At 34.8% G+C, this 25,727-nt stretch overlaps 1 protein-coding gene and 1 long non-coding RNA gene across 3 annotated transcripts; one reads left to right on the forward strand and one right to left on the reverse strand.

Annotated features, from left to right (window-relative positions):
• Nucleotides 1-720: 720 nt before the first annotated feature.
• LOC125650258 (protein phosphatase 1 regulatory subunit 21-like) lies at nucleotides 721-25,501 on the forward strand. Of its 2 annotated transcripts, none has more exons than XM_048878388.2 (19): nucleotides 721-813; nucleotides 1,247-1,315; nucleotides 3,578-3,724; nucleotides 3,972-4,073; nucleotides 6,171-6,335; nucleotides 7,748-7,806; nucleotides 9,058-9,152; nucleotides 9,439-9,641; nucleotides 11,957-12,058; nucleotides 12,696-12,921; nucleotides 13,020-13,112; nucleotides 14,031-14,158; nucleotides 17,472-17,732; nucleotides 18,161-18,262; nucleotides 20,167-20,304; nucleotides 21,645-21,791; nucleotides 22,914-23,012; nucleotides 23,711-23,863; nucleotides 25,102-25,501. In XM_048878388.2, the coding sequence occupies exons 1-19, from the start codon at nucleotides 766-768 to the stop codon at nucleotides 25,126-25,128; spliced, it is 2,364 nt and encodes a 787-aa protein (XP_048734345.2). In that variant the 5' UTR covers nucleotides 721-765; the 3' UTR covers nucleotides 25,129-25,501. The 2 variants fall into 2 exon arrangements, with proteins under 2 accessions (XP_048734345.2, XP_048734346.2); XM_048878389.2 differs by having other exon boundaries at nucleotides 23,711-23,848.
• On the reverse strand, nucleotides 15,873-16,259 carry LOC130055100 (uncharacterized). Its single transcript, XR_008803335.1, has 2 exons — nucleotides 16,127-16,259; nucleotides 15,873-15,925 (listed from the first exon to the last, which is right to left on the reverse strand). It is a non-coding gene; the product is annotated as an uncharacterized LOC130055100 (long non-coding RNA).
• Nucleotides 25,502-25,727: the final 226 nt, after the last annotated feature.

Raw genomic sequence — 25,727 nt, forward strand, 5'->3', positions numbered from 1 at the left:
TCATTGTTAATAGACAAAACGTCATCGATATATCTAAAAGTCGAATTCAAGGTCACAGCGAGAGATTTTTTCTTCTCACGTAGAAGTTTTTGAATAAATTCTGCTTCATATGAATATAAAAACAGGTCAATAATTCTTTTAGAGAGAGCAACTATATAATGAAAGATATCTTTAATTCAACATATCCACAATTGAATTAATGATATCTTTAACTGAATTGTTGCTCTCTTTAAAAGAATTGATGCGCACATTAATTCCTTATACAAAAGCATTGTAAATGATTTAAAGATATCTTCAATTGAATTAAAGAGATCATCAAATTATTTACACCGAGCTCTAAATTAATTATTGCGAGCAATATTTCTACTAAATTGATGCTCTCATCAAATGAATTAAAGAGAGCAATAACTGAATTAATGCGCGCATCAAATTTATTATTGCTCTCATGTCTCATTTTTTCTCTCGACGTATTCCTTTTTAAGTCTAAATCATATGACCCCCCCCCCCCCCCCCCCCCCCCCCCTCTCTCTCTCTCTGCTGAACATAATGCGGATGATACGCCATTTGTTCATAATCATGAGAAAATAATAATAGACAAATTAATTCTTGGAGGGTTATTTGATGGGAATAACCGTGAACAGCTGATATATTTATCAGTCCAGTGCACAATCCAGTACGCAATGCGCAAAATGCTTGTGTTTCACATGATGCGGTAATGGAACTTTGAATAAACAAAATTCTTGGTGTCTACTTCCTGTTTCAAAGATGGCCGACGCTCAAAAATATCAGAAGTTGGCCACCGAATATGCCAAGGTTTTCTTGTGTTTTAGGCCCAAATTCTATAAAACTTTTGAATTTATTTATGAACGCTAAAAAGTCTGAGCCGATCTTAATATCAGTTCATTAATAATTGTATGTGTCACTTTGTTATGATGATATGATCACATTTATATTTACTGTATGATAACTAAACGCCCCCTTCGTTAGATATATTCGGAAAATGCATTTTTACGAATTCCTATCGCTTTGAGTAAGTAAGTAAAGTTTCACACACATAAAGAAGTATTAGTATTTGATATGATTAAGTTTATGGAAGTACGATAGTAACAAACGAGAGTCACCCCCCTTCCCTTCAGTTTTTAACAGATACAAATGTGATGTATGCTTTTTTTTTTTTAAAGGTATATATATATAATTCTTATGATTTTATGCACTGATTTTCATAGTTTTTGTTTTTTATTTACAGCTCAAAGCACAGATCCCAGTATTGAAGAAAGCATATTTAGATGAACAAGCAACTTGCCATGAATTAAAAGTGAGTTTATGTATATTATGTCATGTATTTTATAGTTTTTGCTTTTATTTGCAGGCACACAGTTCTTATCAAATTGCAGCATTCTAGGTTACCACTATTTCTTGTACTCATTGTTGCAAATAAGAAATTTATACACCTTCAGAATGGCTGACTTCCTTGTGAAAAATATAAATATCAGCTACACCTAAATCAAATTGTCTGGCTGGGTAGTTCAGTAGGTTAACATGTTGACTATTAATTTATAGTCCTAATCTCAACAATAGCATGGCCATGATTAGTCATATTAATATGAAAGTATCTATAGGTAATTTAAATTGATTTTTTTTTCAATTCAGAGACCCCAGGGGAAAGAGAAGGCCACAACAGGAAATCAAAGTTTTATATGGGAATATATACAGGGATAGACATTAACTTTTTATCTCACCTGCCCTTTGGACAAGTTAACTCAAATTTTCACTTGTCCGAATGAAAAACTCTGTTGTCCGAAATATTTATACTCCAATACACCTTTCAACCAGTAATTTTAATTATCTCCTTTTTTGGGGTCAACCACAACTGGTGAAGAGCCCAGCTTTCCTTCTTTACACAACCAATTGTAAGAGCTAGATTACATTTGTGACTTATACATAGCCAATTATTAATGATTTCATACAAGTTTATGGGCTGCCTAACCCTAAGGCATTATAGTTGAGTGTCAATTGATGACAAAAAAAACCCACCCAAATGTCAAAGTTTAATATACACCTCAAAAAGCGGACAAGGGACGTCTATATGATTAAAATTGAAAAAAGTAAAAATTAAATGTTTCAAAAGTGGAGCAAGTTAGTGTGTAGTCAATAACTCAATAAAAATGTGCATAGATGCTATCAATTCTGTAAATTGTATTATGGGTAAGAAAATACAAAGTACTGGCTTTTATGAGTAAGAAAATACAAAGTACTGGCAATAGTGCTGAATTTCTGACACAAGGTACAGACCATACTGCTGTCTGTATCAATTAAATCCGTAAATTAGGATTGTCAAGCTGCCAAAAACTCACACTTTCTTTTTAATTGAAATTTATTTTTATTCTCAACATTTCCTTTCTTTTTAAAATCGTCGTCTGTCTGAATGTTATTTTGAAAGACAGTTGTGAAGCTGCCATTTTCTCACAAACTTGACTAAGATGAGTTGTACATCGGATATGTTATGTTATAAGGAACAACTTAACTGATAGGATAAGATATGTTATTATCAAACTGATTAAAACTACACTAGTGTAGCGATCTACATGAACGGATCATAGGATCTGATTTTAATCAGATTGCATTACTCTCAACTAGAAAGGGGCCTAAAAATCTATGATTCTGTAAAGGAAAAAAAAAAATACGGAGCTGCACTTTATCTTCGAATCTTTAATATTTTTCAACCTTAACACAATCAAAATAATCACATTTCCTTCTAAATAATCACTTGCCCCATCGGACAAGTGTGTGTTGAGTTTCACTTGCCTGAACTGGGTTTTCACCTGCCTCGGGTTACGGTAATTTTGATCCCTAATATAGAGAAATTGAAAAGAAAAAAAATTAATCAAGATTAGCAGGGCCACACTAAATCATATCCAAATGCAAATGTTCCTAAGTTGTGTGGATTTAAAGGTTTTGTTTTTTACCCTGTGACTATTGTCAGGGTACATATTGTTTTTGTCTGTCTGTATGTCTGTCCGAAAAATTTAACCATCCTCATAACTTTTGAATGGTGAGTAATAGGACCATCGTATAATATGTGCATTCTTTGTGACAAGACCATTTTTATGGCACCAAAGTTTTTAACCTTGTGACCTTGGAATTTGACCTACTTTTAAGAAAACCTAACCTATCTAATATCTCCTGAACTATTTATGGTAGAGCTTTCATTAAAAGATGAAGGTTTGACCTTATGATGTTTACCTTCTCCAAATCTGATCAGCAAGGTTATGTTAGTTATATCGGTATTGAGTTGTGTCAATTCAAGTTTGATATACCATGACCCTTTAGGACTAGGTTGGGGCCTCAAGATAGGGTCAAAATTTTTCATGGGAATAAACATTTAGAAAAAATCTTTGAAAAATTAAAACAGCTGAACAACAACAGGGACAAGGTGACTCAGGTGAGCGATGTGGCACGTGACCCTCAGGTGAGCGATGTGGCATGTGACCCTCAGGTGAGCGATGTGGCACGTGACCCTCTTGTGTTTAATGTGTTGATTATGAAAACCTTGATATGAGAATGCTTGTTTTGATAGGAAAAACTCAAAGAGTGTGAGCAGTCTGTTCGGAAGTATGAGCAGGAGGTGGACAGTTTGACATTCAGAAATCAACAGCTGTCAACAAGAGTGCTGATTTTACAAGAAGAACTTGATAATGCTGAAGCCATCAAAAAGAAACACAAGGTCAGATTTAGTCAAATTCTCGAGTCTCGTGCTTTTTGTTCATCAAAATTCTGAAATCTTTCTCATACCGCACCTCTCTTGCACAGCAGACTAGAATCTCCCATTTTCAAGAAAATTCGAACCGTAACCATTTGCCGTTTACTTGAATATGTTATAAAAAGTTTTTCTTCTGTGATTGCTACTTTGATCTCCTATACATTTAACTATGTCTACACAATATGAAATTTTTTCTATATTTACCTTTTAGCACAAACATGATGCAAGCCCAGTGAATCTACCCTCTCCAACCTCAGTCTACAGTGAGGAGCTGATGAGTAAAATACACGAGAATGAAATGTTGCACAAACAGGTAGACAATTTTTTTATGTTAATTGTTTATTTACAGATTGTGTCATGGTTGTCAAATAGAGATAAACCACTGCTGTAATGTTATCATTGGAGGACTTGTTTGATGGACAGTAGGTCATCAAGCTCAGCCTTACAGACGTGGGTCATGAAATCAGGTAGCAGATATACCTTTGGGAAGCACTTTGCATTAGAAATGAAAGTTGAAGGTCTGTCAGAATGATTGTTATGGGTCAGAATAACAGAAGACCAACAGAAATCAATCATGAAAAGATTTAACAATCAATGAAAAATTACTAACTTACAGTAAATCTGATCACAGTTCACAAAAGTGTCCGATGATAATCAATGAAAAATTACTAACTTGCAGTAAATCTGATCACAGTTCACAAAAGTGTCCGATGATAATCAATGAAAAATTACTAACTTACAGTAAATCTGATCACAGTTCACAAAAGTGTCCGATGATTGTTACTGTTGAGCTGAATTCATGAATATAAGCTGTCACAAATCGTCCAGTCCAATCCACGGATGTAAAATTTCAAATGTGATTCTTTGGAGTGCTTGTTACCACAAGATTTACAGTCTATTATTCCAGAGAATTCTTTTTTTTTTTTTGGAACATACAGTGTTCAGGGCTTGAAACTAACATTTTATTTCACCAGTCCAGCCGGACTGATAGGGTATAATTTCAACCAGTCTGCAGAAAAAATTACCAGTCCACCAGAGTTTTTCAGAAGTAAATAAACATATTTCGTTCATGTTATTAAAATAAAATAACGAAATTTAACTTGATATGCCATAGACAATATTGTAACATTTATGTGAGATGTATATTTACTAATTTGGTTCATCTGATATCTACAGAGGAGTGCCAAATGTGTGTTTAAGATTCATTAAGTATGTTTTCCAAAATGATGTTTTAGAAAATTGACCAGTCCCATTGGACTGACTAAAACAAATGTCAGTCAGTCCACCAGACTTTTAACCAGTCACAGACTGATGGGGCATATGTTAATTTCGAACCCTGGTGTTAGGACATTTCCTTACATCAAATATTGAGGCTCAGTGTCACAGTAGTTGATAAAATGAGAAGAACCATTACATGGTTGACTTGAATCTAAATCATAAGTTTATACATGTATGTGGCACTTTATCATGAAAATACTCTTGATGTGAAACAACAATCAATCAGTTAGTCAGTTGACTAAAAAAAAGGCTTTGCCAGTTTGTGTACTGCTACCATCTGAGTGCATTTTCATTGATTTAAAAACAAATATGTCAGTGCATTAGAATTCACACAAATACAATATATTGACATCCAAACCATGCCATGTTACGTTATTTTGTTATGCACCTCTTCAAAGAAGAGGGGCCTATTGCTTTGCACCTGTCGGTCGGTCGGTAGACCACATGTTGTCCGCTCAATATCTTGAGAACCATTCATTTCATCGTAATGATATTTCATATGTGGGTTGGTTATGAGTAGAAGAGGACCCTTATTGATTTTTCAGGTCAAAGGTCAATCCACTCTGGACATAGGAAGATGCTGTCCGCTCAAAATCTTGAGAAATCTTTCCTTGACAGACATTAGATTTGGTACACTGATACATTGTGAGAAGTAGATGACCTCTATTGAATTTGAGGTCACATGGTCAATGGTCATAGGTCAAACTGGACATAGGAATATACTGACCGCTCAATATCTAGAGAACAATATCCTTGACAGACATCAAACTTGGTACACTGGTACATCTTTTGGAGTAGATGACCCCTATCAATTTTGAGGTTACATGGTCAAAGGTCAAGAGTCAAACTGGACATAGGAATATATGTCCTCAATATCTCGAGAACCCTTTGCTCGACAGACATCAAACTTGGTACACTAGCACATCTTAAGGAGTAGATTACCTCTATTGAGTTTGAGGTCAAAGATCAATCTGGACATAGGAAGATACTGTCTGCTCAATAATTTGAGAACTGTTTGCTTGACAGACATCAAACTTGGTACACTTGTACATCTTAAGTAGTAGATGAATCTTATTGATTTTGAGGTCACATGGTCAAAGGTTAAGGGTCAAACTGGACATTGTTTTTATAGGTGGCAGAAAGTAACTTGAAGTATCAGAGCAGGCTGGAGGAATTAGAGATATTAGTTAAGGACTATGAGGGAAAATTCAGTCACCATCAGGAAGTTTTGGATTCAACTATACAGAAAGACAAAGCCCAGGTGGACAGACTACAAGAAGAAAAAGCCATGTTGGAGGTAAGGCTTTGACTGGGTGGAGAGAGAGGGACCAGAGAGTCAGATAGACAGAATACATGGGGGGGGGGGGGGGGGGGGGGGGGTGTCAGATAGCGGATAGACAGAATACATAAGGAAAAGGCTGTGTTAGAGATAGACAGAATACAGAATGGGGCATCAATAGACCAGCAGACAAGAAGTTGGAGGATATTGTAATGCTGAAGGCAATACACAGATGGAGGATACTGTCATGCTGAAGGCAATACACAGATGGGGAGAGATAAATGACTTTGTATGAGGACAGGATGAGAAATGATGGTAATGTAGTGTGAGGTTTTATGATAGATGAGAAATGATGGTAATGTAGTGTGAGGTTTTACTATAGATGAGAAATGATGGTAATGTAGTGTGAGGTTTTACTATAGATGAGAGATGAAATACAGATGAACAGACAGACAGGGTGGCAATGATATCCAGGGGATCAGACATGTCTGTTGTTACAGGGTGGTAATGATATACAGGAGATCAGACATGTCTGTTGTTACAGGGTGGTAATGATATACAGGGGATCAGACATGTCTGTTGTTACAGAGTAGTAATGATATACAGGGAATCAGACCTGTCTGTTGTTACAGGGTGGTAATGATATACAGGAGATCAGACATGTCTGTTGTTACAGGGTGGTAATGATATACAGGGGATCAGACATGTCTGTTGTTACAGGGTGGTAATGATATACAGGGGATCAGACATGTCTGTTGTTACAGGGTGGTAATGATATACAGGGGATCAGACATGTCTGTTGTTACAGGGTGTTAATGATATACAGGGGATCAGACATGTCTGTTGTTACAGGGTGGTAATGATATACAGGGGATCAGACATGTCTGTTGTTACAGGGTGGTAATGATATACAGGGGATCAGACATGTCTGTTGTTACAGGGTGGCAATGATATCCAGGGGATCAGACATGTCTGTTGTTACAGGGTGTTAATGATATACAGGGGATCAGACATGTCTGTTGTTACAGGGTGGTAATGATATACAGGGGATCAGACATGTCTGTTGTTACAGAGTAGTAATGATATACAGGGAGTCAGACATGTCTGTTGTTACAGGGTGTTAATGATATACAAGGAATCAGACATGTCTGTTGTTACAGGGTGGTAATGATATACAGGGGATCAGACAAGTCTTTTGTTACAGAACATGAGGAAATCTGGAGTGGTTGGTCAGAAAAGAGAGAGAGAAAAGTTACTAAAACATTAATTTCATGAACACCATGATAATGTAAAGATGGCCAGTCTACTGCTAGTCACATGTGTTTACTAGAGAAGTTAAGAAGGTTCTGGAAGTCCTTTAAAGACATTATATTTAACTGATTGGGCATCAAAAATACCATTATTTCATATGGTTTTTGTTTCTTACCCAGGTGAAGTGTCAGACAATGGAAAAAGAAATCAAAAGCTGCAGATCACGGACAGAAATTGCGTAAGAATGACATGTTATTGAATTGAGTGTTTATTACCACAAATGTTTATGTGTCAAGAGATAACAGCTATTGTATGATCGTGTGTGTGGGTGAGGATGTGTGTGAGTATTTGTGTGCAGTGCTGAGCTTGTGGATGATCTACAGGCTCATTGATTGGGTAAATCACAGGTAGCTTTGTTGTCAGCAGAGGAAGGCTCCTATTGATTTTGGGATCCAAAGGTCAAGGTCACTTTAGAACTTCCTAGAAAAAGTTTGTAGACACACTATAGGCCACATTTTTGCACGATTGATTTCATACTTGTAACTTTGTTGTCAAGAGAGGATAAACTCTATTGATTTTGGGGGATCAGAAAGTCAAAGTCACTATGGGACTTCATAAGTAAAGCTTGTAGAATTTCTACATGCCATATGTTTTGCATGATTGATTTAATACTTCACATGTAATTTTTGTTATCAAGAGAGGAAGAACCCTACCAATTTTAGGATCAAAGGTCATGGTCACTACAGGACTTCATAGAAAAAAACTTGTAGACACTCATTGCAAGGGACTATGCCCCGTCTTGTGGAGCTCTTGTTAACATTACAAAATGTACATTTAGGGGAGTTTATTGTGTATGTCATAAACTGTCTTAAAGCTTAAAGATTTTTTGTGCTAAATGAAAACATTGAAAGTGTAAGGTATTATAGTCCATAGGTTTTGAGATTGAAGACTGGGGTTAACATTTTATATTATACATGTATAACAAATATGTTAAATATATTCCACTTGTATGACTCATAAAATTACCGAATTATCTGAAAGAAATCATACCTTATATTTAAACGTTAATTTAAATGGCTTTCTTGGTAAATTCAAATTTGTGAACATGTATCTGGAGACTTCATTAAAGGACAAAAATTGTCGTAACTTCTCGTTATTTTGTCTAATATGCCCATGTTTCTGTTCATTATTAAAAATGAAAATTCTCTAGTTGCACCATCTAGAGAAAAAATAGGGAAATAGACATTTTTCTGAGTTTGCCAAGATTCTTGGTTTTGAGATGATAAAAGAGGGAAAAGTGAACTTGAGAGCGCCCTCTAGTAGAAATTGGTGATCTATATGTATCTGTAGCGAGAACCAGCTGATTTACATTTATTTTTAGTTGTATTTGTAGAGAGAACTACATATGTAGTTAAACTACATGTACATGCACATATATATTTATAAAGAGAACCAGTTGAGCTTCATGTATTTCATCTTGTATTTATAGAGAGAACCAATTGAAGACAGTGCAGTGTCATTTACAGAGACAGTTAGAGCAGTCCAACAAAATCATTGCAGACAAGCTGCCTTTCATTGACACTAGTAAGATTCGCTCTCTGTTTTTACTTGAAAATGTGCAGTTTTAAAGAGGCATTACAGTTTCTTTTCCATGACTTGATGATGTAGTTTTAAAAACATTTATTGATACAATTTGAATGCATTAATTTGCTTTTAAGTGCACTTTGAAGATCATCTGGAATTCAAAGGTTTCTTCATTGCTGACTTGGATTTTTAAATATAATATTTACACCACATGATTTTTTAAGGTTCTGGTGTACTGATTATTAGTTGTAATAAATTATGTAAAATTCCATCATTTTATCCCCAGAAAACAGAGACCTTAATGGATTGAATTTGCCAACACATGACAGACGACACCAGTTACAGGCGAGAGAACTAGTCAGCCAGGCAACCAATCACATGACAGAGCTTGTACAGGCCTTGTCCAACTTCTACACATACTCGGAGCAGCGGTCCAAAATCTACCCGGCAGATGGAACACATGAACCCTACAGTCCAGTTAATATACAGGTGATGAAAAAGCACTTGCGCTCTGTAAATTGCAAGCAGAAATATACATATGCACTATAGAAATAGGCACATTATTCTTAGATTTAAGCTCCCCGAAAAATTTTGGGGGAGCAAATAGTCGCTGTTGTGTCTGTCCATCCAAGCAAGCTCATATCTCCTAAAATTTATCATAATTGATCACAAATGTTCCTCAGAAAAAACACATCTACACAGCATTTCTCTCTTACACACACATGCATACACACACACACACACACACATCATACATGTAACATTTGCCAAATGAACATGTTAACTTCCCACCTACAACTGAACACTACTAAATATCTTGATATTTTTTTGTAAGAAATTCACCATATGGTACTTAAAACAATAATATGTATACGGTGTGACCGTTGGACCGAGCGAAGCATGTAATGGTCATTGGAGTGTCCCAAGTGGTAATCATAATTCCGTTAAGTACGGTAGATTATGATTCATTTAAAAATATATATTTTTAATGAATTTTTCCTTGCGCTAAAAACCCAGTAACATCTCAATATTAAAGGGGTTTATATGGGGACAACAGTTTTACAGGATCCGCCTATTTACTGAACGCGGGAAATAAAACGCAAGGCGACGTAAACTGTGCATTGTGACGTCACATTTAGCCTCGACTTTTTTCTCTTTTTCAAAGCAAACAATTATAAACAACAATAATACATTCCGTATGCAATGAAAAAGGCCGTTATATAACCAAGCAAAATTAAACAATAAATTCAAAATGGTAAAAAAGTAACCGTAATTTTATCGTATATACTTATTCAAAGAAACTCATGAACTCGTTCATCTATTTAGTCGTATTACGGTTTTATATGTAATTATTTGCTAAAACCTGTTACAATGATAATTATACTATTCACTTTGAACAAACTGAGTGTTTAAATTACGAATTGCACGTCAGAGTCTTCTATTATTGGCATTCAAAATAAAACACGAATAACTGTTGAAGCAGGTAATGAAAAAAATAAATGGCGGCGCCCATATGGATCACGAAAATTTCAGTGAACGTATATAGAGATTATCTCTTTTTCTTTTGCTGATTTTGACTTTTTTCTTTTACATACGTGTTACCTTTAGAGCCTTGCTTCGCGGACGGGCCTTCGGCCCGTCCGAGCTTTGCTCGGTATTATTTGTTCCATGAGACAAGGCTGTTTGAACCAAGGTATCTCAAGTCATTTTGTAAAGGTCAAGGTCACTCAGAACATTTACTTTATCATGGAAATAAAGTTAGTGATCATTTTGTGAATGACTTTTGGACAAAGGTTACTTAAGGTCATTTTGTGAAGTCAAGGTCACTCAGAACATATGCCTTATGAAAAAACCTTCATTTCAGTAATATTTCAATCGTTATTGATCATATTTCACACAAATGTATTGCGCAAATGACTTTCGGACAAAGGTCTTATATAAGGAAGAAGTTCCTCGTTTCAACAATTTTTGAATAGGTATTGAGCATACTAGGGCTGAAACAATTCACCGAAATATCAATACTGTACAATATAAACCCTCAATTCAATGTTCAATTCATTGCCTCGATTTTCGGTTTGATACGTTTATTACAAACTGGTTCAGTAAAATACATCAGGTTTGGCCTGTAATGATTATTTTTACCTGCATGAGGGACAAGCTGTTGTTTACCTTGAGTCTTACGAAAATAATAATAAAATTTATCAGTTTAAACTACAGAGCCAACATTCATCTTACCATTTGGCAATTGGGAAACATTTTGCTTTTAAAATTATAAATGTGAATCTTGGTAATTCAACTTTTCTTCAATGTTATTATTGGTTTCTTCTGTAAATTGTATCATATTGAAAGTATTGAATCGTGGCATAAGTATTGCAAAATGTATCGTATCGTGAAGGGGGCGTATCATTTCAGCCCTAGATCATACATCATACAAATAAGTAATAGGCAAACAGCTTCCAGACAAAGGCCACTCAAGGTCATTTTGTAAAGGTCAAGGCCACTCAGAACATATAACTCATATATGTAAAATGCCCATGTCATTTCAACAATATTTCGAATGTTCATTGGTTAGATTCAGTTCAGGGAACATCCATTAGTTTTACTGATATTCTTGTGTAATTCATGTTTTTGAATATCTTTTATTACTTTTTAATAAAGTCTCTCATTTTTCATTTATGAATTGATAATATACATGCATTGTCTGTATGTGTACTAATTTAAAACTGATCCAGACTTTAATTTGTAATGTGTCATACTACTTCATACTGAGGCTATCAAATAATGAACTGTATATCTCTCCACAGTACTGTAAGTATTTGCACGAGAACATGAGCTACCTCCGGCCTGTAGAGCAGGCCTTGAAGCATTTCTTGTCCACTCTGAATGAGGATTCTCTCACCACTCTGGTAAGTGGTCTCAGGTTTAGTGTATGCTATATCTCCAGATGTTTAGCAATCATCATGCAGCAGATTTTTCCTTATGTAACTGTTACCGATAAACGTAGCTGCAGATCTCTAACTCTCCGGGAAAATATTGGGACCGACCAGAGTCTGGTGTGTCCCGATATTTTCCCAGAGAGCTACAGATCTGCAGCTATGATAAACATTACCATTCCTAATGCCAAACATTATCGATTTTTCCCAATTTTGAGACTAAAAAATGCCCAGTAACAAACTGCCATGACATCATAATCTGAGGCTCATAATTGACAATGTATTGAACATTATATGAATTAACTAATTTCTTTGCTTCCTCTTAAATAGAAAGTAGAGGTCAATAAAATGATGTTTGTTTGTAAAATTGTAAACGATGAATACTTGTTTATTCTTTAGAATATGGCTTATTCAGTGTTAATTTTAAAATAAATGCCTTACTTTGATATGAAAGAAAATTTCCCCTATTTTTACACTATTTGCCCCAATTGAAGTGTATAGGTACCATTCCCATATATGGTAGAAAAAACCCCACTGTAATGCATAGAATTTGTTGGTATGTCACAGTGAACCGTAGAGTACCGAGGCATGCTCATTTGTTTTTTCTCAGGAAACGGCCACAGAGTTGCTGCCCTTTTCTACGAGTTTCAAAAAAATGGTTGCCTACATTAATAAATTACTACCGTACCAACTTAGCAGTATAGAAGAAGAGTGTGCGGTGTCGTCTTGTACTTCCTCTCTGGAGTCGAAGAATATGGAGCTTCACGCGTCACTGAAGCACCTCACGGCTGTGTTTAACAAGCTGGACTCTTACATTGAACTTCTGGCAGCACAGAGTAAGACTCCTCAAACCTTTGATGGAGGATATGAATGTTATGTTATTCAGCATTTTACAGAAGTTTTTCTTTTCTAATTTTTAACGCTTTTTCTGCAGGCAGTAAATCCTGTTGTCACCCTCAGAAAAACCACGCCCACTTTTTCTTCCACCTGTGCCAAGCCTTAAAAGACCTGAACAGTGCTGTCAGGGGTAAAGTGCAATATAATATACAAGAGCTTTTGATTTTATGAAAAGCTTTTAGACAGGTTTTTGATAGAAAATGTTTTGTATTTATAAATGCAGTAAATTCCTTGTGCAAGAATTTATAAATTTGTAGGTGCATCTCATGAAAATGTATAGACAAGAGACTCTCTGTTACTCAAAGTTCAAGGGAGAAATCAGAGAGATTAAGAGTTTGAGAGATCAAAGGTTGAATTAAATCTGGAAATTAAAGGTCCGACCATTATATGGTTCAGGTTTTATAGTATATTTACAATATCCTGGGATGAGAATATTCCTTGTCATGTCTCTAAATTCTTTTCTAAAAATTACTGTTTCATTTTCATGTCAAAAAACTTTTCACATGGCATCATACATCTATCTGGTCGTCGTTAGAACAGGTGATCAATTGTCTACCCCCAAAACAAAGCGGAGGTGTAAAGTTAAAAGTGACCGTTAAACGATTCACCGTTTACCCTCTACAGACACACAGGTATCTTGTTACCTGTGTAAATAACTAATTAACACAACCACACTAGCTCTGGGCATTCACCATTATCCAGGAAAGGTCGGAGTAGAAATAATTATACACTTGATTAATGACATCTATATGCTACCTTCAAGATATCAAGAATGAGAGATGTTTAAATATGTTTTACAGGACCTAAACTTCACTTCAGGAGAATGAAAACTTTGAGAGATAGAAAGTTTGAGAGATTGAGAGTAAATTTGCTTAGTGATATAGAGAAAAAATTGGAACCATGATTTCACTTCCAGAGATCAAGAACTGCGAGAGATTGAAGTTTGAGCCATCAAGAGTCATCTGTATTCCTGAGTTATATTTCTTGCAAAGTACTGCATCTATAGTTGTACATGTATATGCAATGAGAAGTCTATTGTACATTTTAGAAGTATCCAAGCACTACAATTCCAAAGTATCATTAGAACACCAGCTACCAACTGCTACACAGAAGCTGAAAACCACTGATGAATGTGTCGTGTCTTCACTGATATCTCTAGTCACCTGTACGGGAAAGGTATCATATATTTCTTGTTACCTGTACAGGAAAGGTGTCATATATTTCGGGTCACCTGTACAGGAAAGGTGTCATATATCTTGTTACCTGTACAGGTAAGGTGTTTTGTATCTCTAGTCACCTGTACAGGTAAAATATTACATGTATATCTATTGTAACCTGTACATGAAAGGCAAAGATAACGAACAGTGATCAATCTCATAACTCCTATAAGCAATACAAAACAGAGAGTTGGGCAAACACGGACTCCTGGATATACCAAAGGTGGGATCAGGTGCCTAGGAGGAGTAAGCATCCCCTGTCGACCGGTCACACCCGCCGTGAGCCCTATATCTTGATCAGGTAAACGGAGTTATCCGTAGTCAAAATCAGTTTGCCACAAACGGCTTAACAATCGGCATGAAAAATGTTAGACAGCATTTGACCCAATGAAAGGTTGTATTGGCAAACTAGATCGTTATAACGACCATAGAATTTGCAAAATGCCGACTTCAATTGAGACTGTTGAAACCCCTGTACCATCAGTTTGTTTGTCAGTAGCCTGCCTCAATTTAAAAACTGAACATACACAGAACAAGCTCTTGCGTATCGAATCAGTTGAGAGTTGTAAACACCATATGCAGGCAATGATGGAATATTGCTACATAAATATGGGAAGTTGACGATTGAGAAGTTGAACTCATTCCGTTTGTCATAAAGTTGAGTTGTTAGTTTGCCGTTAATATCTACTTTCAATAAAATATCTAAGTATGAAGCAGAAGTGGTGTCTTTTATTTTGAGTTCACTGTGATATATTGAATCGACATATGAATGAAAATTATTAATGTTAATAGATAATACATCATCGATATATCTAAATGTCGAATTCAAGGCCACAGAAAGATATTATTTCCTCTAATATAGAAGTTTTTGAATAAATTCTGCTTCATGGGAATATTAAAACAGGTCAGCTAACAAATGAGCACAATTTATGCCCATGTGGATTCCATCAGACTGTTGGAAGACCTGATCACCAAAGACCACGAAGATATTGTCAATGAGGAACTCCAGCATATTTTTTATTTCAACTTCAGAGTACTTGTGCGTGGAATCAGAGAGGTGTTTAACAAAGTAATTTTTTGGATGACAGATCACTAGATAGGAATATTTGTGTTTTCCGTTTTTGTTGAAAAAGCAACTGTCTATGATGTCAAAAAGTCAAGTCTTTAATTTATCATGAGGAATGGTTGTGTAAAGAGTTGAAAAATTGTACATTTTGATGTTGTTGATTTGAGAAAAGTTTTGTGATTTCAAATTTACTAAAAATTCTTTAGAATTTTTTAGAATCCACATTTGATTTAGACCACTTCTGGGATATGTAGTCGCACAGTGCGTTTGAAGTTTCTCTTTCACAGCTGTTAATATTTTCGTGAGGAGCAAAGATAGGGGCTTGGTAGAGATCCAGCAATGTACATATATCTTTGTTTGTAAGGGTTTTTATGAAGTTTAGGAATCTATCTAGTATAGGTACGGTAACTCATATTCATTCGACCCATTGACTGGGATATTAAATGTGTCTAAAACTGAAGCATGGTTTTGAAGAATTTCGTCTTTTGAAAGGGCAGTTGGAGTATAGGTATGATTACCAAAAGTGAAAGTAATGCCAAGTTCATTTAAAATACAGTTGTAATAATGAGCCTTGTACTGCCCCAACGTCAGTAAGTTAACCAGATCAAAGTGTTTCAGTTGAATTTATTATGATAACACAATGATGTTGATGGTAAAAAGCTGTAAAAAATACAAAAAGTTCAATTACAATTGATGTCCAAACATGCGTTCCATAAATAGACACACAACATAATTAAAGAATCGTACATTCAGCACGGTCACTTAATAGTCCACCTAGATAAGCTACTACATACAAAATGTACAATACAAACTTTCCAGTTAATGCTATGACTAGATAAAACAGAATATTCAACTACTTACACTGTGATGGGCCACAATTTGCGATATTGAACACGAGGTCAGAAAAACGTGTAACCAAAAAATATGGCGGTTCATAACTAAACAATATCCAAAGAGAGATAACTCAATATAAGAGAAGTCAAAAGATAACTCTTGCCGGGACGGCACAAGCCTAACAAACAAAGACAAATGTTGTTACAATATATCTTTCCATATATAGAGTATCAGATATAGTAAAACACAGTTATAGCGAAAAACAGTTCATTATAACTAGACTTCATTATACAGTAGAACACGGTTATAGTGAACCTCCAGGGCCAGAAAAACAGTTCATTATAACCAAACTTCATTATACAGTAAAACACGGTTATAGTGAACCTCCAGGGCCAGCAGAAAGCAGTTCATTATAACCAAATTTCATTATACAGTAAAACACGGTTATAGTGAACCTCCAGGACCAGCTTAAACAGTTCGTTATAACCAAACTTCATTATACAGTAAAACATGGTTATAGTGAACCTCCAGGACCAGCTTAAACAGTTCATTGTAAACAAACTTCATTATACAGTAAAACATGGTTATAGCGAACCTACAAGGCCAGCAGAAAACAATTAATTATAACTAAACTTCATTATAGAGCAAAACACGGTGATAGTGAACCTCCAGGACAAGTTAATTATAATCAATCTTCATTATACAGTATAACACGGTTGTAGTGAGTCTCCAAGACCAATGATGAACAGTTCATTATAACCAAACTTCATTATATCCAGTAATATTTTTATTATTTTCCTATCGTAGGGTAATAGACATCACTTTGAAATAAGCAATAATTCATTATAAGCGTGTTCATTATAAGCGTGTTTTACTGTATATTTATTTATATAAAGTATCCTACATGCATGTCTCTAGTAACTTGTACAGTTGGGTATCATGTATATCTAGGCACATGTATAGGAAAGTCACCAGATATTTCTAGTCATTCTGTTCAGGAAATCTTGTCAGTGAAGGTGTGTGATGTATTTCATCACCTGTACAGTGAAGGTGTCAAAACAAGTATGAAACTTACACAAGTAAAATTAATAAGCATCCTTATAGTAAAAAGAAATGACAGCATTTCCTATATTTTAAGATGGAAGATTTGTAAGTTTACTATACATGTAAGGATGAAAGATGAAGTGATGAGATAGATTTTGAATATGAAGGTAGATATTCAGATAAAGTTTCAATGCCCTTACTTTCTTAATGTTCTTTAACTTATAGTTTATAAGACTTGTACATGTGAATGCTCTCATTCTAAGATTAGATGTGTTCTGTGTTTCAGGTTTCATCTCAAATGTTGTCTTAATGACATTTTTTCTGTCAGTTTTCAGCATTTTTGTCAGGAAACTTGGAATTTTTCGGCCAGTCAGCTGGTTACAGAACTAGGGGCAGCAGTGTTGGCACAGACTCGGTATCTGAGGGTCCTCGTTCAAATCCTGCCATCGTCTGTTACCGACAGAGAGCTGCTGGGTATCTCAGCTCTCTGGGAGCAACACTCCCAGATTCAGTGCCTCACAAAGTGGCTGTTCAGAACCGACAGACTTTACTGAGTTCTGCGGAGAGCAAAGAAGGATTATCCAAACAGGTTCATCATTTGTTACAAATTGAAAGATAAATTTTCCTGTGGAAATATATATCAAATGCAGGGCTTTTTATGTGACAAGTCCAGCCAAACTGATAGGGTATAATTTCAAGCAGTCCGCAGAAATTTTTTCAAAAAAGGATTAGAAAATTTACCAGTCCCATCGGACTGACTGGCGCAAATGTCAGTCAGTGTGCCAGACTGTTAACCTGTCATGAACTGACCCGCATATTTTCATTTCGAATCCTGAAATGTTACCACTTTGTAGTACATCTATAATTTCTCAATTTCTGAAATCACATAAAACGTAACCCAGCTGAATTTTTCAGTTAGGAAATTTTTTTTAAAAATGTCGGATAAGACATCATAATCATAATTGTGTAGTGTTTTCTGTTGCCATTGTTGATCATTATAAGCATTTTCCTTTCTAGTTGGTAACATTCCAGCAGCGTGTTGGAAAACTGGAACAGGAAAAGGAGCATTGGATGTTGGAGCTACAACTGCTGCAGATCAAGTACGACAATGAAATTCAGGTAACATTGTAAAAGTGCTGGAATGCCTGATACTATACCATTGACCTTTGACCAACTTTTTGAAAATTCAAATACAAACCATATCTTTCAAATCGTTAGAGGTATTGTTTTTATAGTTAGCATATACATTTTTTGTGAGAAGGCTTTTCTAACGATACCAGATTTGGCGACATTGACCTAGTTTTTCAAACTTTTCAAAAAACTAGTGTCTTACAGTTCCGTTTTGTTGTAATCCGATGGCATCAGTATTTCACTAATACATCTTGTTAAACAGAATACAGTTGAATGTTGGTATTTCGAACATCATGAGTTGGAAGACCCATCACAACTACATTTTTAGTTCACTTGAGTTTACTCAGAAGATGTATTGCAATTGGTTGTCGTCTGCTGTCGTGTGACATGCGTCGTGTGCGTGCATTAACAATGGAACATTTTTAACATCTTCTTGATATCTATTTGTCCCATTCTTCTCAAATTTGGTATGAAGCATCTTTGGAACAAGGGGGACATAAATTGTAAAATTCAGGATTCTTGCACCCCTGGGGCCTTAGGGATGGGGCAAAAACTGCCCAAAATTGACCAAGTTTTAAAAATCTTCTTCTCAAGAACCACACATGTGTAAGAAAAACTAAATGCATATTGATGTAGAGTAGGAAGACCTCTATCAAAATTTTTAATTTTATGATCCTTGGGGTAGGAGTTCTGACCCCAGGGTGGGGCCAAATTTGTTATATAGTGTTTATGTGTAAAACACTTAAATTACATCTCCTTTTAGTACTATTGATACTTAATTGAAACTAAATAGATATTTAGAAATAGCAGGTAGTCCTTCACCAAAATTGTAAATTTGATGATCCCAGGGGTAGGGGTTTTGGTATCAGGGTGTGATCAAAATGGTCAGTTATTAAATGTGTGAACAATATTCTTCTTGATAACTATCACTTCAATTCTTTTCAAATTTGTTATGAAGCATTTTTGGAACAAGGGGGACATAAATTGTAAATTTCAGGATTCTTGCACCCCTGGGGCATTAGGGATGGTGCAAAAACTGCCCAAAATTGACCAATTTTCAAGGGTTAAGAAAAACTGAATGCAAAATGATGTAGAGCAGAAAGGCCTCTACCAAAATTGTAAAGTTTATGATCCCCAGGGTAGGGGTTCTGACCCCAGGGTGGAGCCAAACTTACTATATAGTGTCTATGTGTAAAACACTTAAATAACATCTTTAGCGTTATTGATACTAAATTGAAACTAAATACATGTTTAGAAAGAGCAGGTAGTCTTTCATCAAAATTGTAAATTTGATGATCCCCAGAGTAGGGGTTCTGACCCCAGGGTGGGGCCAAACTTAGTATATAGTATTTATGTGTAAGTTTGCTGATACTGTATAAAATCAATTTGCACACTTAGGAATAGCAGAAAATGATGTACAAAAATGGTGAATTTCACAACCCAGGGTTTTCACTTTAGGATGGGTCCAAAGTAGTCATATCTTTTGATGTTTTAATGTTAATACACCTATTATATTATGTAAAGCCTTTCATCAGTGTATGCACTTTTGAGGACATTGAAGTTTTAAGAGCACATTTTGTTTTATACTGTTGCTGAACAGTAGAATTTAGCTTAGATATTCAGAACAGGGAATTTTTTCTAGATTTCATAGCCCTTGGGAGTAGTGATACTTTTTCACTAGTACTTAGGTGACTGATAAGGCCTGTGGGCCTCTTGTCTTTACATATTTTAACTCCAATATCTTGAACCCTCAGATATCTCTAACTTTTTTTCCCATTGAGTTTGAGATAATGAGGTTTGACTGTATTGCTCAATTTGCAGCTTTTTTTGAATTGATTATTTATTGCCTTTCAAATGTACCTGTACGTATATGCGAAGTTGCTTCCTTACAGAAAGTAAAGAAATTGGAGAAAGAGGTTTCACTAAAACAGAATACTTCAGTGGACTCCATAGAGGATAATATCAGTGTAACCCCCAAGGATCGCACTGCCTCATCCAACAGTGGAAAGTTACTCATCAGTAATTCTCTTGTGAGTTTTTACTTCTCTTGTGAGATTACACTTCTCTTGTGAGTTTACACTTGTGAGTTTGCACTGGTGAGTTTACACATCTTTTGTGAGTTTATACTGGTGAGTTTACACTTGTGAGTTTGCACTGGTGAATTTACACTTCCTTGTGAGTTTACACTTGTGAGTTTACACTGGTGAGTTTGCACTGGTGAGTTTACACTTTCCTTGTGAGTTTACACTTGTGAGTTTACATTTCTCTTGTGAGTGTACACTGGTGAGTTTACACTTGTGAGTTTACATTTGTGAGTTTACACTTTTCTTCTGAGTTTACACTTTTCCAGATAGGCAAGGTCATTGATATTGAAGCATTCCATGTTGTGTAGATTCAAATTTGGTAAATTATAACCCATGGGGCTAGACTGAGGTTACAATATGGGGTCAAAATTTGTCATGGGATTGAAGAGAGCAAAAATTTTCTGATGAGGAACAGCAAGGCCAAGGTGACTCTGGTGAGTGTTGTAGCTCATGGGCCTCTTGTTTTCATATGTTACTTGATAGGCTCTTTAACTATAGCGCAATAGATTCAAGCTTGGAAGTCAATATCGTAAGGATAGGATCTGTGCAGTCATCATATTCTAGCTATATACAATGAAATGTTTTATAGATAAAAAGAAACAAAAATATTTTTCTTTGAAAATATCGCAATTTATTTACTACTTTCATTTTTTCATCACCTGGATAAAAATAACAGTAGACAACACAATTTGTTACTTATAATGTGAGTGTTATATATCAAATGAACTTATATAAAAACATAGGGAAGTCACTGAAAGAAAATCAGAGGACATGTGCAGATACCTCAAACCCCTGCATATCTGAGTTTTGTTGAAGACCCTCAGACTTTGAAATACAGATATTCGACTGTATTTCATATTGTTATACTTTTGTGTAAATTGGACAAATTTGATTGGTTCATAAACATTTTTTTAAAAATACTGTTACCCCACTATGTGCATAAACCATGCCCTCTGGGTAACAGTACATAGCAACGGTTGACAATGTATGACGACAGGTAACAATATAAAAATTGTTAACTGCACAGAATGTTTGTGCATATAGTTCACCGCTGTTAAATGCATTCTTTTAAATCATTCAATATAACAAAAAAATTATTACATCTTTTGTAGGGTAACATGAAATTGTCAGCCCTTGACTTTGCCTTGGTCAGTTTTATAAGTTACCCTACAAAACGTGATATTTTTATATTGTGCACTGTTGTTTCACATTTCCATAGATTTGTAGTTCATTTTATTTACAGGTTAAAAATCTCTATAAGGTAATGGTGTTTTGTCTTTGAACAGCTCGGACAACTTGACCAGGTGACTGGTGGAGCTAGTGATAGTGAGACTCGAGAAATCCTGATCAAGAACCACTTCACCAAGAGAATCAATGAGATGATGCTACAACACCAGCAGTCCGACAGTAAATGTGTGGCCTTCCACTCAGAGGTAGGCATAATGGATAACAGACATAGGTATAACATATAAAGAAATAGGTATAGCTTACAACAGATATAGGTATAACAGATAACAGAAATAGGTATAACACAAAACAGAAATAGGTATAACACACAACAGAAATAGGTATAACATACAACAGAAATATGTATAACATACAACAGAAATAGGTATAGTATACAACAGAAATAGGCATAGTATACAACAGAAATAAATATAACACACAATAGAAATAGGTATAGTATACAACAGAAATAAATATAACACACAATAGAAATAGGTAAAACACACAACAGAAATAAGTATAGTATACAACAGAAATAGATATAACACACAACAGAAATAGGTATAACATACAACAGAAATAAGTAAAATACACAATAGAAATAGGTATAGTATACAACAGAAATAAATATAACATACAACAGAAATAAATATAACACACAATAGAAATAGGTAAAACACACAACAGAAATAAGTATAGCATACAACAGAAATAGTTATAACACACAACAGAAATAGGTATAGTATACAATTGAAATAAGTATAGTATACAACAGAAATAAGTAAAACACACAATAGAAATAGGTATAGTATACAACAGAAATATGTATAACATACAACAGAAATAAATCTAACTCACAATAGAAATAGGTATAACACACAACAGAAATAGGTATAGTATACAACAGACATAGGTATAGCATACAACAGAAATAGTTATAACACACAACAGAAATAGGTATAACATAAGCTATAAGCGTGTTTTACTGTACCATGCAGATCACTTGATCAGTCCACTGTAAATTTACACGCATCAGTTGTTACATATCTGTATGTATATAAATGTGCCTCTCTACATACATCTCTGACATAATGTTTTTGTGTCATTTGTTTATGAGGTCACATTAGAAAATTTTCCATCTCGTGAATGTATGTTTAACGGACTCAGGCATCAGTGATTTGCTATGTTGTATACATCTAATGATATTCAGTATAAAACAAATGAACTGTACCTCGGTCGACAATGGTTTTCAAGGGGTAAAAATTTTCAATGTTACTCTCAACTACATGCACTATTTATATCTAATTATTCTACTGATCTACAAAAAGGTCAGGGCATTACACAAGCAGCTTCAAATTGCAAATAAGGTGAAAACACTAGCAGAAGAAGAATTAAAGACAACATCACAGAATCTGGCCCAACTGAAGGTAACAGCTAAACTTGTAAAGAAATGAGAAAACATTTTCATCTCAAAAATCAGGTCAAGACAAATTGTATATAGACTTCATTAGAGTTTATCCTATAGAACCAATTCCTTTTGGCATAGAAGAACATTTACAGTGTACTCCACTTATATTGAAGTCGCTTATACTGAACAATCAGTTATAATAAAGTGAAAATAAATCTCCAGTAACATTATTTATGTGTTTATCATTCGGTTATATTGAACTTTGAATATAATGAACAATTCAGTTCAGGCCAGTCCCTTGAATTTCAATATATCTGGAGTAGACGGTATAATGAAGAGTTCAGTCCCCTGAATTTCAATATATCTGGAGTAGACTTTATAATGAAGAGTTCAGTCCCCTGAATTTCAGTATATCTGGAGTAGATGGTATAATGAAGAGTTCAGTCCCCTGAATTTTAATAGATCTGGAGTAGACTATAATGAAGAGTTCAGTCCCCTGAATTATATATATATATATATATATATAAATATGGCTTGGATTTCTCGAAAAAATATCAAACTTTAGATTGAGGTTTTTTTTTTATTTGAGCAGTCAAAATTTGAGCAAAATCTCAGACTTAAATTGATTTAAGTTTTTGTTGTTGAGAAATCCTGGTTCTGAGTGGAGTGTATATAGCTGACCTTGTGTGTATATAGCTGACCTTGTGTTATTTTCAGGACGAGTTGCAGACTACGACCAAGAGTTATGAAGGTCAACTTAGCATGATGAGCGAACACCTGGCAGGAATGAATGAGAAGCTGACCCAACAGAAAGACGAAATTGACGACTTACGGTCACAGCTGAGTGTGGCAAAGGTACCCGCTTCTAAGGTGCATGCTTTTTATGTTTACTAATTTACTAATTTTCTAAAAAAAATTTCATCTATGATTTTTATTTCTCGTTTCTCATTATGCTTTAAAGTGGTGTATACATTAATTGTTTTCAACAGTTCTTATGCAACCAAGTGGCCTGTTTCACAACAGCATTTTGACAAGTTTGTGATCGAATTTTGTGACTACTGTAAATTCATCTTTATTATTCCCAACGAATATTAATTACTATAGTAGTATAAATGTATATATAATATAATATACTGAAGACAAATCAATGCTAAGGAAAGAAGAACATTTTCATCTTTATTAGTCATAAGATCTGTTGTAAAAGAGTCGCACTATCTAAGTTTTTATGCTTTTAATGTTCCAACGATGCCTTAGTGCATATGCTTTCCCTTTTCATTCATTATGCATGCTGTATCTATTATTTCTCCGTAGTAATTGTGTGTGTATGTGCATAAATATGAATGAATTTATCTTTGAAATATCAGTCGTGTTTCTTGATTTTTGTTGCCTGTTAGTGCATGTGAAGGATATATTTTGATTCTGACAGCTAAAGACCATAGATATTTAAACATTGTGGTTTTGTTTGTCGTGATTGAGGGTATGGTGAATGTCAGCATTGTAGGAAAATTTGAATGATGCGTATCAGCACACCATGCAAATTTTCCTACAGTGCTGGAAATTGTCGTCGTCTCCAGTAATGACAACTAAACCATACTTTATTATCTACAACTGAAGTGACTGTTGAATGCATTTTTTGGTTTACATGTATAATATATGGCTATCTAAATTGAGAACATTAAATGGAAAGGCAAAGACAGTTGGTCACCTAATTTTTTTTTAGTGGTCAGAAAAGTTGGAATTTGTTTTTTCAGGTTTGTGTACCTGGTAATAATTCTCTAAAAATTATTTAAGAAAATTTACAGTTAGATTTTATTTTTGTTTATATTTCATCTATTTTACCGTCATTAAAACAGGCATACTATACATGTATTTAGCAAGTACATGTAGGTCTGTATTCATACGCATATTGTTTACAACTGCAGCATCTTCATAAAGAAATTTCAGAAAGATATCAAAGGCAAAAAATACCGTTACTGTTATATGGATTCAAAACTCTTGATGAGCAAAAAAAATGTATTGAATATAAATAGTACACAATGTGAATATAACAATATCAGAGTAAATTGCATTTAAAAGCTTTATGATTACCAGTTATTCTTTTATTTCAGCATTCCAACAAAAAGTCAAGGAAGTGACAAAAGTCGTAAATGTTCGTGAAAATGACGCATTCCGGTTACTGCACAGAAGAGTAATATGTGCGACTGTTTGGTTCATACACGCCACGAGACTGGTTCCTCTGTGATGTAATAACATTCAGTATTGTCTTGTTGCAATTGGATCTGGGAGGCATTTTGAATGTAACAAGTGTATTACTGTGTTTTGTGCATCTAATGGACATCCGTTGTATCTGAAGGTATTTTATTGGTTTATTCTCTCTGTTCATGTTCTTGTAATGTTGCTTGATACGAGCAAAAGGACAGACTGTTGTGAAGCTGTGCAATATATAATTACTATGACAAAATTGTTATCTGTGATTTTTGATTTTTAATACACAAGCTGTTGTCATTATTTGTGGTTTGTTATTTATATGTCCATCAATGGGGTCACCATCCATCTTGAATAGAATGCCTATACGTCTACTTCTGTAATTAGTATATACAGTCTAGGTCTAATATCACAGTGTCAAATTTGGAGTCAGAAAAGACTTGTTTAAAAATTCTATGGGATTCTCTTCGTACATTATTTTATATAAACATGGACAATCTGAACCGAAATTGCACAGATGTAAGAGTCC

Source organism: Ostrea edulis, chromosome 5 (assembly GCF_947568905.1).
Source record: "Ostrea edulis chromosome 5, xbOstEdul1.1, whole genome shotgun sequence".
NCBI lineage: Eukaryota > Metazoa > Mollusca > Bivalvia > Ostreida > Ostreidae > Ostrea > Ostrea edulis.

What these genes read in the sequence shown, in the direction of transcription:
- LOC125650258 (XM_048878388.2), top strand. Translation starts at nt 766, where the DNA reads ATGGCCGACGCTCAAAAATATCAGAAGTTGGCCACCGAATATGCCAAG. An exon ending in TACTCATCAGTAATTCTCTT is followed by an intron (nt 20,305 to 21,644) that starts GTGAGTTTTTAC and finishes GTCTTTGAACAG; the next exon opens with CTCGGACAACTTGACCAGGT. An exon ending in CAAAGGTACCCGCTTCTAAG is followed by an intron (nt 23,864 to 25,101) that starts GTGCATGCTTTT and finishes CTTTTATTTCAG; the next exon opens with CATTCCAACAAAAAGTCAAG.